This window comes from Nycticebus coucang, chromosome 21 (genome assembly GCF_027406575.1).
Source record: "Nycticebus coucang isolate mNycCou1 chromosome 21, mNycCou1.pri, whole genome shotgun sequence".
NCBI classification, from domain to species: Eukaryota; Metazoa; Chordata; class Mammalia; order Primates; family Lorisidae; genus Nycticebus; species Nycticebus coucang.
In genome coordinates, this window is record NC_069800.1 from 64,107,103 (window position 1) to 64,119,774 (window position 12,672).

Here is a 12,672-nt window from a genome sequence, read left to right on the forward strand (position 1 = left end):
GGCCACTTGTAATTGCTGTGCCACAGAGAGCTGGTATTAAAGAACCTCCAACGAGCATGTAAATTATCCGATGGGCAAGAGCCTTTCTTGAGGCTGAGTGGACATGGCCACGTCCTGTTCTGGGGGTCAAGACGAACTTGCTTTCACCCTGTCTGGGATTCTTCGTCCCTTTGGATCGGGTGTGGTGGCTTCTTTCTGCACCATGCTGGGCATGTGTCTGGCCCTTGGTCTTCGGTGATGACTGAGTTGACGAAGTTTAGGAGAAACTCAGAGGTGACGTGACCTGGGCTGGGCTCCATAACCTCATTCCACAGAAAACAGAACTGAGGCGCAGAGGGTGACTTGGCTGATTTGGACTCCATGGCTGGTACATGGTGGGTCTGGGCTAGATCTCGGGCCCCTGACTTTTTTGAGGCCCCTTCCTGCTTTGCAGCTATTACACAAAGCAAGGCGCCCTCGCTCTCTCTCTGTGACAGACAGTGTTGCATTTTACAGAAACCGGAGTCCGTGGAATGCTAGCGGTGTGTAATGTAAGAGATCCACAGAATTATTTACTAAAATCGTAAGGCTGCTCATGTGTGAAATACACACCAAAGGTGCCTTCTTCCTTGGGGAAAGTGTGTCCACCTGGAAGGCCTGTCTCTGCATCCGGCTTTCTGGTGGGAGGAACAGTGATGCTTCCTCCCCCCAGGCACCCCTAGGAGGGGAGGCTCCTCCCTTCTTGGTTCCTTCTGCTCAGGGGCCTCCACACCTGCTCTGTCCTTGGTGCCCACAGCACAGTGTCCTCCACCTCCTCCTCACCTTCCTGGACCCTTGTCCGACCTGCCCCCAAGGTGGACATGCCTGAATGCCTGGGCTCCTTCCCTGGCTGGCTCTGTGCTCCCTCTCTGCTCAGCCTCACACCCTTTCCTATCTGGGTGATAACAAGTCTTTTTCCTTGACTTCAGCACTCTCTGAAGCTAAAGTCCTATGCGTTCATTTATCCACTTCTGTGTCTCTGCAGAGGCCCCCATGGCCCCTGAGCTCAGCAGAGACAAATCCAACCTTGTCCCCTCACCTCCAGGACACTTGTTCCACTTCCCAGGGCCCATTCACGGCTCATGTCCTGGCCATGTCCTGACCCTCACACCCAGGACATCTCCTGCTGCTCCGTCTCTGTCCCCTCATCCAACATCACACTCTCGTTTTTTCATTTGGAAAGTCCGCATCATGCACTAAGGGTCAGGCATGGATGATAGTCTGCCCTGAGACCCCCTGGAGTTTGGCAGCAGCATTTATGACGATGCCACTGTTGTTTCACAAGGGGCCAGGCCCTTCTGCATTGCGTGTGACAGTGTTAGTAGCTGCCTTCCCACTAAAACCAAATACAAAAATGGACAGAATGTATGAGATTGTTTGCAGGTATAGAATGACAGGCTGTGCTAGCCCACAGTTGATTGCTGGGCTTTCCCCCAGCCATCCTCTTGGGGGGCACGGTGAGGTGAGCTCCAGGCAGAGAAGGAATCTCCCCAGATGTTGAGGCAAAGACTGGAGTCTGGGCTGATGGAGCAGCTGGAGCTTATAGGACAAGAGGGAGCTGTGTGCAGGGCTCTGTGGAGATCCAGTTGGCCAAGGGCTGGGATGCACCTTAGCAGGCAGAACTCCACAGACTCAGCAGAGATCACTTGTGTGCATGAGACCTCCTCTAGAGGTCGGGGAGTGCCTGGGAGCCCAGGCAGAGTGGAGAGACCTCAGTGAATACATAGACCATTGAAACACTAAGGATGCAGCCTTAGGGGTAAGGGGGATGCCCTGTGATCATCTTCAAAACCCAAACAGACCTGTAGTTATTGAAAATATATCAGGGGACTTAAAGAAAAAGACCATCATAATGAATAGCCAGATGGAGAACCTTAGCAGAGAAGTGGGACCTAAAACAGAAATCCATATGGAAATTCTAGAAGTGAAAAGTACAGCGTGGTGCCTGTGGCTCAGTGGGTAGGGCCCCGGCCCCATATACCGAGGGTGGCGGGTTCAAACCCAGCCAAACTGCAACAACAAAATAATAGCCGGACATTGTGGTGGGACCTGTAGTCCCAGCTACTCAGGAGGCTGAGGCAAGAGAATTGCCTAAGCCCAGGAGTTGGAGGTTGCTGTGAGCTGTGATGCTATGCACTCTACCGAGGGCGGAAAAAGTGAGACTCTGTCTCTACAAATAAATAAATAAATAAATAAAAGTACAATAACTGAAATGGAAAGTTCACAGCAGATTGGAGATGGTCCTACAGTGTCTCTGCTTGTGCCAAATACACTCCAAGCCTGTTCTCACACATGCGGTCTGTACATAGGCGAGGCTGGGCCCGGCATTGTGATCTCTGCCATCCTGACCTGTTTGCTGGGGCCTAATCCTCTCCTCCCATTCAAATCCAAAGCCTTTTGCCCATTAACTCACATGGCCTGGGACTATCAGGTTCCAGAATTGCTAGTCTAGATGTGCAGCTTGGGCTCTGAAATGACTGCATTTGAAAAGGGCTATTTAGGGACATACATCTTTGTAACTAAGATTTGTATAACTCTGTATTTATGGCCTTAGAATGAATTTCATCACGCAGACCAATTGAGAAACAGATACCTCGTGGTGAGTGTATTTTAACTCCAGAGTGTCTCAGCCTTCTGCTCTTATTTATCCACGACCCTTTTAGATTTCCCCTTTCTTCCTGAGATCATACTTGAGACCATGGTTCTGGATGCAGTAGCCAGCCTGCGACACCTGGAAGAGGAGCAGAGGGTGCTCCCATCAAAAACCTGCAGTCATCCCAAACTCTGACTCAGAATTCTCCCCTTTCAGGGACTGGTGTGGGTGAGGGACCCCAGGGTGAGGGCTTGGCCAGCTTCATCCACACTATCCTCAAGAGCAAACAGATGGGGATATTCCTATGCAGTCAGGGAAGGGAGGGACGTTTCCTGCAGCTTTGGTTAAAAGTGAAAAACCAAGTACCACCCTAGATGTCCACTCATGGGCCAGCAGATGGTGGGATTCGATTATTTACAGCTACTAAGGGGCTACAGCTGGATTGACACTTCCTGCTTTGGACCCAGGGCCAGCTGTGCTGTGGGGGAGGCAGCACATTGCACATTACTGTGTACAGTGTGAGTCTGCGTTTGCAAAACAGTTAAGTGGGAGTCTATAAATTGTCAGTTGCATAGAAATAGGGCTGGAAGTAGAGACCACAGGGTGTTAGCAGCAGCTTTTTTTGGAGGTGAGATGTGGGCAAGGAAAGGGAGACTCTTTTTCCTCTTAATACTACCGTGAGGCTTCAGTTGTTGGCTCCTATTACATCTGTGTCCGAGCGGCAGGCAGCCAGCTCTCTGCTCTCAGCAGTGACCTGGGGGTGCTCGGACCTCAGTGAACTTTATGTTTCCTATTCACCAAGGAGGTGGAGATGAGGGTGGAACTTAGTAGTGTCCTCTGCTTTGCATGCCTGTCACCTCCAAAACTCACGCTGAAGTGGAATTGCCATCATAACAGTTAGGGAGGTGACTAGACCATGAGGGACAGAAGCCAGGGTGAAAGGCCAGCAGGGCTCCCCTCCCGTCTTTGCCCTTCCTCACGTGACGTCTCCTGCAACGCCACGACACAGCAGGAAGGCCCTCACCGGATCCCAGCACCTTGCTCTTGGACTCTCCACCCTCCGGGACCAGGAGCCCAAGTGTTTTGTTCATTATGAATCAACCCATCCCAGGTGTGCTACGGCAGCAGTGCAAAATGGGCTAAGACAGGCTCCAGGTCCGAGGTCAGAGCAAGCCCCTGGAGGCTTGACGAGTGGTTCTGTCTGCACCTGTCCTGGTAGGTGGAGACAGAACCAGTGCAGCCTTCTCTTCTGGGAAGCCTTGACCTTGAGGAGAAAGTCCTAGAGGCAGGGAGGCCAAGAAGCTACCTAGGAGAAGCAGATAAGCACTTTTTATGCTGACCTCTATTGTTATGAATAGGTAATATAGTCACACAGCATAAACTGAAAAGGTTCTCAGGACTGCTGTGGAAAGTCTCTCTGAATGTTGACAGTGTCTCATCTGGGTGGTGTGTTTTATGCAGATCCAAGCAGGTGCTTGTGCCTCTAGGCACAGCTGGGACCAGGGAGAAGCCTGGTGCAAGACCCTCTGCCTCCTCTTCTTGGTCCCTCACTCGTTGCACCATCCACCTGGGACTAGAACGGCAGAGTTTCATTCTGGTGACTGGTCTTAGAACCAGACATCTTGACTGTCAAGCGGGCAGCTATTAGTGGGATCAAGTGCCCTGTGTGGTCCTCCATCAGGCACAGCCGGAGTAGACGGGGGACCTTGGAAGCACAGAGCTGGTCCCATGTGTTGGTGGGCATCTGGGTTGCTTGTAGTGCTCACAAAGAAAGTGCAGTGAACATCTGCAAACATCTGTGGCTGTATGCTTTCACTGATCCTGGACACATCAGTTGAAATAGAATCACTGGGGCTTAACCTTTTAATGCATGGAGAAATGTTTTCTAAAGTCGTCCGCCAGTTTACCCTCTCACCGGCACTGTGTCAGAGTCCCAGCTCCTCTACGTCCTCCCACACTCCATGCATCCAGCTTTCTCCTTTTAGCCAGTGTAATGGGAGTGTAGGGCTGTCCCATTATGATGGCCATTTGCATTTCTTCAATGACTAACAAGGTAGAGCATTTTTTCAGATGCTTATTTGCCACCGTATCTGCACTGGTAAAGTGTCTGTTCAACCATTTTGCTTATTTTTGAAAATTAGATTATTTTCTTTACGTTGCATGTTGAGACTTCTTTATGAATTTTAGATCTAATTTTAGATTTGCAAACATTTTTTCCCAATCTATGAATTGTTTTTTAACAGTGCCTTGGAAGAGCAAAAATTAATAAGTTAATAATTCTAATAATTCTAATAATTGATAAGTTCTACTTATCGATTGATTCCATTATGACTCATTAGGCTTTTCCCCTTTTATGTCTTAAAAACCTTTTCTAAACCCAAGGTCACAAAGGTTTTCTCATGTTACCTTCTAGAGGTTTGTGTTTTTAGGTTTTACATTTGTGCCTATGACTTATTTTGAGTTATTTATTATATATCATGCAAGATATGTATCAAAACTCAAATTTACATATGAATGTACAATTTTCCAATACCATTTGTTGAAAAGACAAATATATTTTCTCTACTGAAATACTTTAGCACCTTTGTCAAAAATTAGTTGTCTATACTTATGTGTAAAAATGCCTGGACTTTTTCTTCTATTCCGTTGACCTTAAATTTGCTTAAATTTACACCAACATCATGCTGACTCGATTATTATAGCTTTATAATAAGTTTGACAACTGAGAAGGCCACTCTGCCTATCGGTTTTTGCTGTGGACCTACTGTGTGTCCTTACTGTGCTAAATTAAGCTGATGAGAATTGCTCGTTCCTAGCAGTTCCCCTGGAGTGAGTTCTCATTTGTATCTGTAAGTGTCCAATGAAAGCATCTTTTCTTTAGTTAAAAACAAACATGATTCAATGTTTGTAATGACAAGCCTAAGACACTTACAATAGGCTTAAGGATTTGCTTTATCAAAAGATAAAAAGATTTAAGCCATATTCAGCATACTTTTATGTATAGGAGTATTTTAGTCCTCTGAAAATGGCAGTTTCTACTTACTGTGAATTAGACCCTTGACATGTATGAAGGATTTGTCTCGAGACATAGGAGACTCTGAATTCATGGATATCACTGTAGGGCTCAGTCTCCCCCAGTAAACACCAACTGAAAAATGTGTCTGATGCCATCAGGCTCTTTATGATTCTATAAATACAGGACTGCAGTCATTTATAAAGCTATTAAAACAAACTCGGGCTGGAGCCCTTGCTGAGAAGGCTTTCAGTCACCAGTTTTCTCTCTGTTTCTAAAACACATGGCGGGACAGGTGCACATTAGGAATTCAAGCCTCGACCGAGTTCACGTCTTGTGTCTTACTTTAACTCAAACTTCTGTTAAACTATCACATTGTTGGACTTGTTTTCTCTCTTCGTATTCCTATCTCACACCCAAGGAGCTTTCTTTTGGGAACCGTTTTTCTTACAAAATAAAGTCTGCCTTCACCTAAGGCAGCAGCCATGATGGAAAATTGTTGAACCCCAAGAGTTAAATCCCGGCCCTAATAAACCTGCAAACTGCACTCCACCTGCCTCAGCACAGTTTGGAGTTACTTGTGAATGGTCAGCATCGGCATTGCCGGGGCAGCTGGTGTTGAGAAAGCTCGAGGAACCCTCACGTAGCATGGCCTGGTGCACCAAGGCTGCACCTCGCTGCCTGGGAAGGAGCTTAGCTCCAGCTCTGCTTACCAGTGAATTTAAATATTCCCTTTCCTGAGGTCTTCCTTGTGTTCCCTGATTTCACTCAGCTGATCCTGGGTACGTATAGAGCATGAAGGCCTGACCAGGCCTTTCTAGCTGGTGTCAGCCCACCCATGAGTTCACCGGTGATGTCCATGAACAGTGATGGTGCTGAACTTAGTCTTCAGAGAAGACTGGTTCACAAACAAACAGGGGAGTTATCAGTTAGGGGAGGAATTAAAATAGGTGGTGCCTGAGGGGGCACTAGAGGCTCCCATAGCCCCACATGGCTGGTCAGAACAGTGTGGTGGACAGGGGAAAGGTGGGGAGAACATGGTGAGGTGGGATGTCTGGAACTAAAGAAGACCCATGGCTAGAAGGTGGCAGGCAAGGAGAGTGTAGGTACCATGTGGGCCGAACTCAGACTCCTTTGACAGAAAAAATGTTATTAGTGATCACCCTGGGACAACATGTATCAACAAGGACTGCACCAGGGGAACTGGGGATGTAGCATCCCTGGTCATGGGAGGAAGCTGGGGATGTAGCATCCCTGGTCACGGGAGGAAGCTGGGGAGGTAGGATCCTCAGTCACGGGAGGAAGCTGAGGAGGTAGGATCTCCGGTCACGGGAGGAAGCTGGGGAGGTAGGATCCCCCGGTCATGGGAGGAAGCTGAGGAGGTAGGATCTCCGGTCACGGGAGGAAGCTGGGGAGGTAGGATCCCTGGTCACGGGAGGAAGCTGGGGATGTAGGATCCCCGGTCACGGGAGGAAGCTGGGGAGGTAGGATCCCCCGTCACGGGAGGAAGCTGGGGAGGTAGGATCCCCTGTCACGGGAGGAAGCTGGGGAGGTAGGATCCCCGATCATGGGAGGAAGCTGGGGAGGTAGGATCCCCCATCACGGGATGAAGCTGGGGAGGTAGGATCCCCCGTCACGGGAGGAAGCTGGGGAGGTAGGATCCCCAGTCACGGGAGGAAGCTGGGGAGGTAGGATCCCCGATCATGGGAGGAAGCTGGGGAGGTAGGATCCCCCATCACGGGATGAAGCTGGGGAGGTAGGATCCCCGGTCATGGGAGGAAGCTGGGGAGGTAGGATCCCCCATCACAGGAGGAAGCTGGGGAGGTAGGATCCCCAGTCACGGGAGGAAGCTGGGGAGGTAGGATTCCCCCGTCACGGGAGGAAGCTGGGGAGGTAGGATCCCCCATCATGGGAGGAAGCTGGGGAGGTAGGATCCCCGGTCACGGGAGGAAGCTGGGGAGGTAGGATCCCCGGTCACGGGAGGAAGCTGGGGAGGTAGGATCCCCGGTCACGGGAGGAAGCTGGGGAGGTAGGATCCCCGGTCACGGGAGGAAGCTGGGGAGGTAGGATCCCCAGTCACAGGAGGAACCTGGGGAGGTAGGATTCCCCCGTCACGGGAGGAAGCTGGGGAGGTAGGATCCCCGATCACGGGAGGAAGCTGGGGAGGTAGGATCCCCGGTCACGGGAGGAAGCTGGGGAGGTAGGATCCCCGATCATGGGAGGAAGCTGGGGAGGTAGGATCCCCCATCACGGATGAAGCTGGGGAGGTAGGATCCCCGGTCACGGGAGGAAGCTGGGGAGGTAGGATCCCCCATCACGGGATGAAGCTGGGGAGGTAGGATCCCCGGTCACGGGAGGAAGCTGGGGAGGTAGGATCCCCCGTCACGGATGAAGCTGGGGAGGTAGGATCCCCGGTCACGGGAGGAAGCTGGGGAGGTAGGATCCCCCGTCACGGATGAAGCTGGGGAGGTAGGATCCCCGGTCACGGGAGGAAGCTGGGGAGGTAGGATCCCCGGTCACGGGAGGAAGCTGGGGAGGTAGGATCCCCCGTCACGGGAGGAAGCTGGGGAGGTAGGATCCCCGGTCACAGGAGGAAGCTGGGGAGGTAGGATCCCCGGTTACGGGAGGAAGCTGGGGAGGTAGGATCCCCCATCATGGGAGGAAGCTGGGGAGGTAGGATCCCCGGTCACAGGAGGAAGCTGGGGAGGTAGGATCCCCCATCACGGGAGGAAGCTGGGGAGGTAGGATCCCCCTTCACGGGAGGAAGCTGGGGAGGTAGGATCCCCCGGTCACAGGAGGAAGCTTGGGCTGTAGGATCCCCAGTCAGGGGACATGTGTCTGTGAACAGGGGCTTAGTGGACTGAGCTAGTGTCATCACTTTGCCCCCGCATTGCCCACAGTCCCTCCAGACAGCACCCCCCACTAGCAAATGTGTTTCCTCTTGGTTCTGGCCACTAGCCCTCTGGTCCAAGGTCCTTCCTCCGGCAGCTGGTGGCCCAATGTAAAGCCCGCTCTCCACTAAGACCTGCTTTCTTTTTCCCCTTCTCATCTCTTCCCCTTGGTGGGGCCCTTAGGGACACTCCCAAGGAAATGCAAGAAGGAGCTGCTGGCAGTGAAGCTAAGAAACCGGCCGAGCAAGCAGGAGTTGGAGGACCGGAACATTTTCCCCAGGAGAACTGATGAAGAAAGGCAGGAGATCCGGCAGCAGATTGAGATGAAGCTCTCCAAGTAAGTGCCGCGTGTGGGCACGGCACAGGCCGGGCAGGTTGGGCCCCTGGAGATCCTGCTCCCCTGGGACGCCGGTTGGGGGCTCAGGACGCAGCACCTGCAGCAGGTCTGGTGGCCCTGCCGCTGCTGACACCTGAGACTGACAGTTCTTTGCTGTGGGAGTGTCCTGTGCAGCATGCTTAGTAGCAGCTCTGGCCGCTGCAGGTGACTGCCCATCCCAACCAGAACTGCACCGGGCATCACTCAGTGCCCCTGGAGGGCACATTGCTCCTGGTGGAGAAACGCTGGTCTGTGGGCACCAGGCGAGGACTGTGTCAAACTGGAGAGGACATGCCTTGTCATGGCTGGGGACAGGCATGACAGATAGTCCCTACATACCTACACACCTCCATCTCATCATTTTCCTGCAAGAACATGAATCCTCCATTACCAAAGCTTCAAAGGTTTTCAACACAAACTATGCACACACACACTTGGACACATGTACACATGCACACACATGTGCACACAGAGTCATAACAGAGTCATGTAGTCTTCTGTAACTTAGTGACAGAGATATGTTCTGAGAAACATGTTCTCTGGTGATTTTATGGTTGTACAGACAGACTGTACTCACACACACCTGGACACATAGCCTGCTGAACACTTGTGTTGTATGGCCTGCGTCTCCCAGGCCACACACCTGTACGCAGGTGACTGTACTGAATCCTGCATTTCCAGCAGGTGCCTGGCACACCCGGGGTGAGAGGGTCTCCTGCAGCAGGCTTATGGTTTGGGGCCAGATGACTCTTGCGGGGGAGGTCCCACGCACTGTAGGGTGGTTAGCAGCATGCTGGGCCCCCGCCCAGTAGATACCCATAGTACCGGCACCCCTCCCTCCCCCATGACAACCAGGCACGACCCAGTGTCCTCTGGGGCAGGGGATGTAGAGCATCCCTGGCTGAGAGTCCTTGGTTCCCAGGGTGCCTTGGACTCCTGTGCTGGGCAAATCCCCTGTTGTCCAGCCTCAGGGCCCCTCCTTTCTGCTCTCTGCCAGGGAGCTTGGTCCTGAATGTTCCAGTTCCTGCTGAAATCCTCTACTTGAGGCCTTTTGTGGTGGAGGGTACAGCCTGCGGGGGAGGCCCCTAACCGGGAGGGCAGTGTGCTGCGACCCCTTCTGCCCACGCCCTGCTGCAGGCCACCGACGGCCCGTGCCCTGCGGTCTGGGAGCTGGGATGCGCATGTTCACGGGGTCTGCTTCTCTGCCTCTGCAGTTTCAGGAGACGGTGAACGTGTTTTTTTCACTCTTTATCAGCGTCTCCATTTCTTTTTCTATTCATGTACTTTGCCTGAAGTTTGGGGGTTTCTTTTTAATTTTTTTTTTTTTATCTCAGTGATGTTTAGGAGTTTATGTTTGAAATTGTGGCTTTCAGTCCTTCCCCAGTTCCACACGTTCTGTGGCTCTTCTGCTTTTCTTCGAGGTACAGAAGTCCTGACTTTTCAGGGTGTCAGACCACCCATCCCAAACTCCAGGGGTCAACAGCCACTTTCTGACCGGGTCATGAGTATTTCCAGCCTTGCTGGCCAGGCTGTCTCTGTCACACCCACTCAATTTGGCCCTTGTAGCCCTATGGGTCAGTGAAGCTTATGTCCTTGGGGCAGTGGCGACCCTTCATACACTTTCTGGTTCATACCATCTGTACAGCATCTTAGAAGTCCTTCCAAGCCCGGAGGTCCAGGGACTGTGGTCCACCCTCCTGCTGTTCCCAGGTGCTTCCAGCCCGTCCATCGCCAGCACACTGCCAGTGGTGATGGTTTCTATTTGAAATCAAAGTTCTCTTTCAGGTTAAAATATTAAGTGAATTGGTTTAAATAAGAAAAAAGTCAAGTAAATGATGGTTCAAAAGTACCACCAATCTTATCCCATGATCTGGGATCTGATCGGGGGGCTGAGAGGAGTCTGGGGTCCCCGTCTCCTGGCTGTGAGTGCAGGGGGGAGGCTGTGGGAGCACCAGGGGGCCCTTGAAGGCCTTGGGGCTTGACTTACTCCATTGCGCACGGGGCCACTAACTAATTTTAAACCCTGGACTGGGGAGTAGTGACTTCCTGGACATTTGCCACTGTGTTTGAAAACCCAGAATTAGACACACAGGGAGAACAGCAGCTGAGAAACTCCATCCCAGGAGGCTGGCCGTGGCCTTCCTGGAGGCTCCGTTTGTTTTCCCCACAGAAATGGTTTAATTATTCCCTTTTGTCTTTGTTTTGCCTCCTTTCTGGAGATTCTTCTACCACCTCTTGCTGGATAATGCAGCCTCTAGTTGCCATGGCAACGTGCCATCTACTGATTCCCAAAGAGATTTTGGTGGTTTTGTTTTATTACTATTGTTTTAAATGTCCAGACCCATATTATTTTGTCTTCTGAGTACTCCTGGGGCTCTCCTGGGAGCAGAGGGGTCTCTGCTCACCTCCCCACCCCGTGGCACACACTGTGTGTGTGGCCTGGGGACTCCAGGGAGGTCAGGGTCCTCTGGGATGAATAGGGCTCTGGGTGGTCTTCACCCTCGCTATGCCCGGGCAGGCTGAGCTGGCCTGCACACATGTGAACACATCAAAAACCCATAGCCCCTGCACTCAACACAGTAGGTGTGTCCTAGGGGTCATACCCAAAGCCCAGGTGGCTTTGCTTCAGCCCTGACTCCCTGCACGCTCGGGGAGGGCTGGGTGAGGAGGGCCTGGCAGCTTGTTTTGGGTGCTGACCAGGCACTGCGAGTCTGGCTTCCTAGAAGGGTTGAGGTTATCATCCCCATTTTACAGATGAGAAAATTAAACCTTGGTGAGAAGGCAGGTAACTCGCTAGTCCGCACAGCTGGCAGGAGCAGGTTAGGGGTCAGGGGGTGGCCCAAGAGATGGCAAAGTTTGGGCCTTGGGAGAGTTCTCTACTGAAAGGCACTGTGGCTCCCTATTTATCTTGGTTGCAGCCTTGAATTTTCCTCTACTGGTTTGGCTTCAGTCAGATGCAGCAGGCAGCCAACACTCCAGGCCGCTGCTGCAGAGGACGCCCTGCCTATGTTCAGGAGGCTGTGCAGGGTGTCACCTGGTGTGGGGCAGAGGGATGTTAGAGTCATAGCCAGAGCTTGGATTCTAGCCGTCCTCTCCCGGCTGTGTGGGTTTGCATGAGCCACTCTGAGCCACCACTCTCAGAGTCTCTCTCAGAGTGTGTGAGACAGAGTTGTATCACACCTTCCTTTGGGCCCTTTGGAAGGTTCTACCTTTGTCCCTGTTCCCAGCAGGAGGTGCTGGGGGTGTAGCTGAGGCTGGGCTCACTCCTGGGCTAGTTGTCACCTGCATGGGGGGAACAGACTCCACCAACTGCCTGTGGTGGGACCAAAGTGACCACTGTGATATAGACAGTGGCTCAGGGCCAAAGGTGCAGAGGCCCCGGGGGCTGGAGTGTTGCCGCTGCCTGTGGCTCCTGCCCCTGGCTGTTGGGTAACTTTGTCTGCAGGTACCAGGTGGGCAGCCTGAGTCAAGCTCAGCCCTGCTGTAGCTCCCCACAGGGAGTTCTCAGCACCAAGACCTCATCACGGAAGGGATGAATGCACAGTGGCGTACTTCAGAGCAGGCACTTAGTTGAACTTGGATGTTTTGTTCTGCTGTGTCCAGAACAGGCCGCTACCCCCTGGGTTCTGGTCTCCGGCTCTGTGGGCGTCCCTGTCTGTAGGAGGGAAGTGGAGACTCTCTCGCCTCTAGATGTGCTTTGCCCAGGCAGGTCTATTTTAGGTCCTGGAGACAGAACGCACTGCAATGTGGAGACAGTGTTCCCGCGGAAGCTGCTTTGTTC

At 52.3% G+C, this 12,672-nt stretch overlaps 1 protein-coding gene across 6 annotated transcripts in view; it reads left to right on the forward strand.

Annotated features, from left to right (window-relative positions):
* PHACTR3 (phosphatase and actin regulator 3) overlaps window positions 1-12,672 on the forward strand; it is a 222,029-nt gene that overhangs the window by 174,379 nt on the left and 34,978 nt on the right. For all 6 annotated transcript variants that reach the window (XM_053574690.1, XM_053574689.1, XM_053574692.1 and 3 more), the window contains exon 8: window positions 8,699-8,852. In XM_053574690.1, the coding sequence (XP_053430665.1) occupies window positions 8,699-8,852 (154 nt within the window). The remainder of the gene's footprint in view (window positions 1-8,698; window positions 8,853-12,672) is intronic.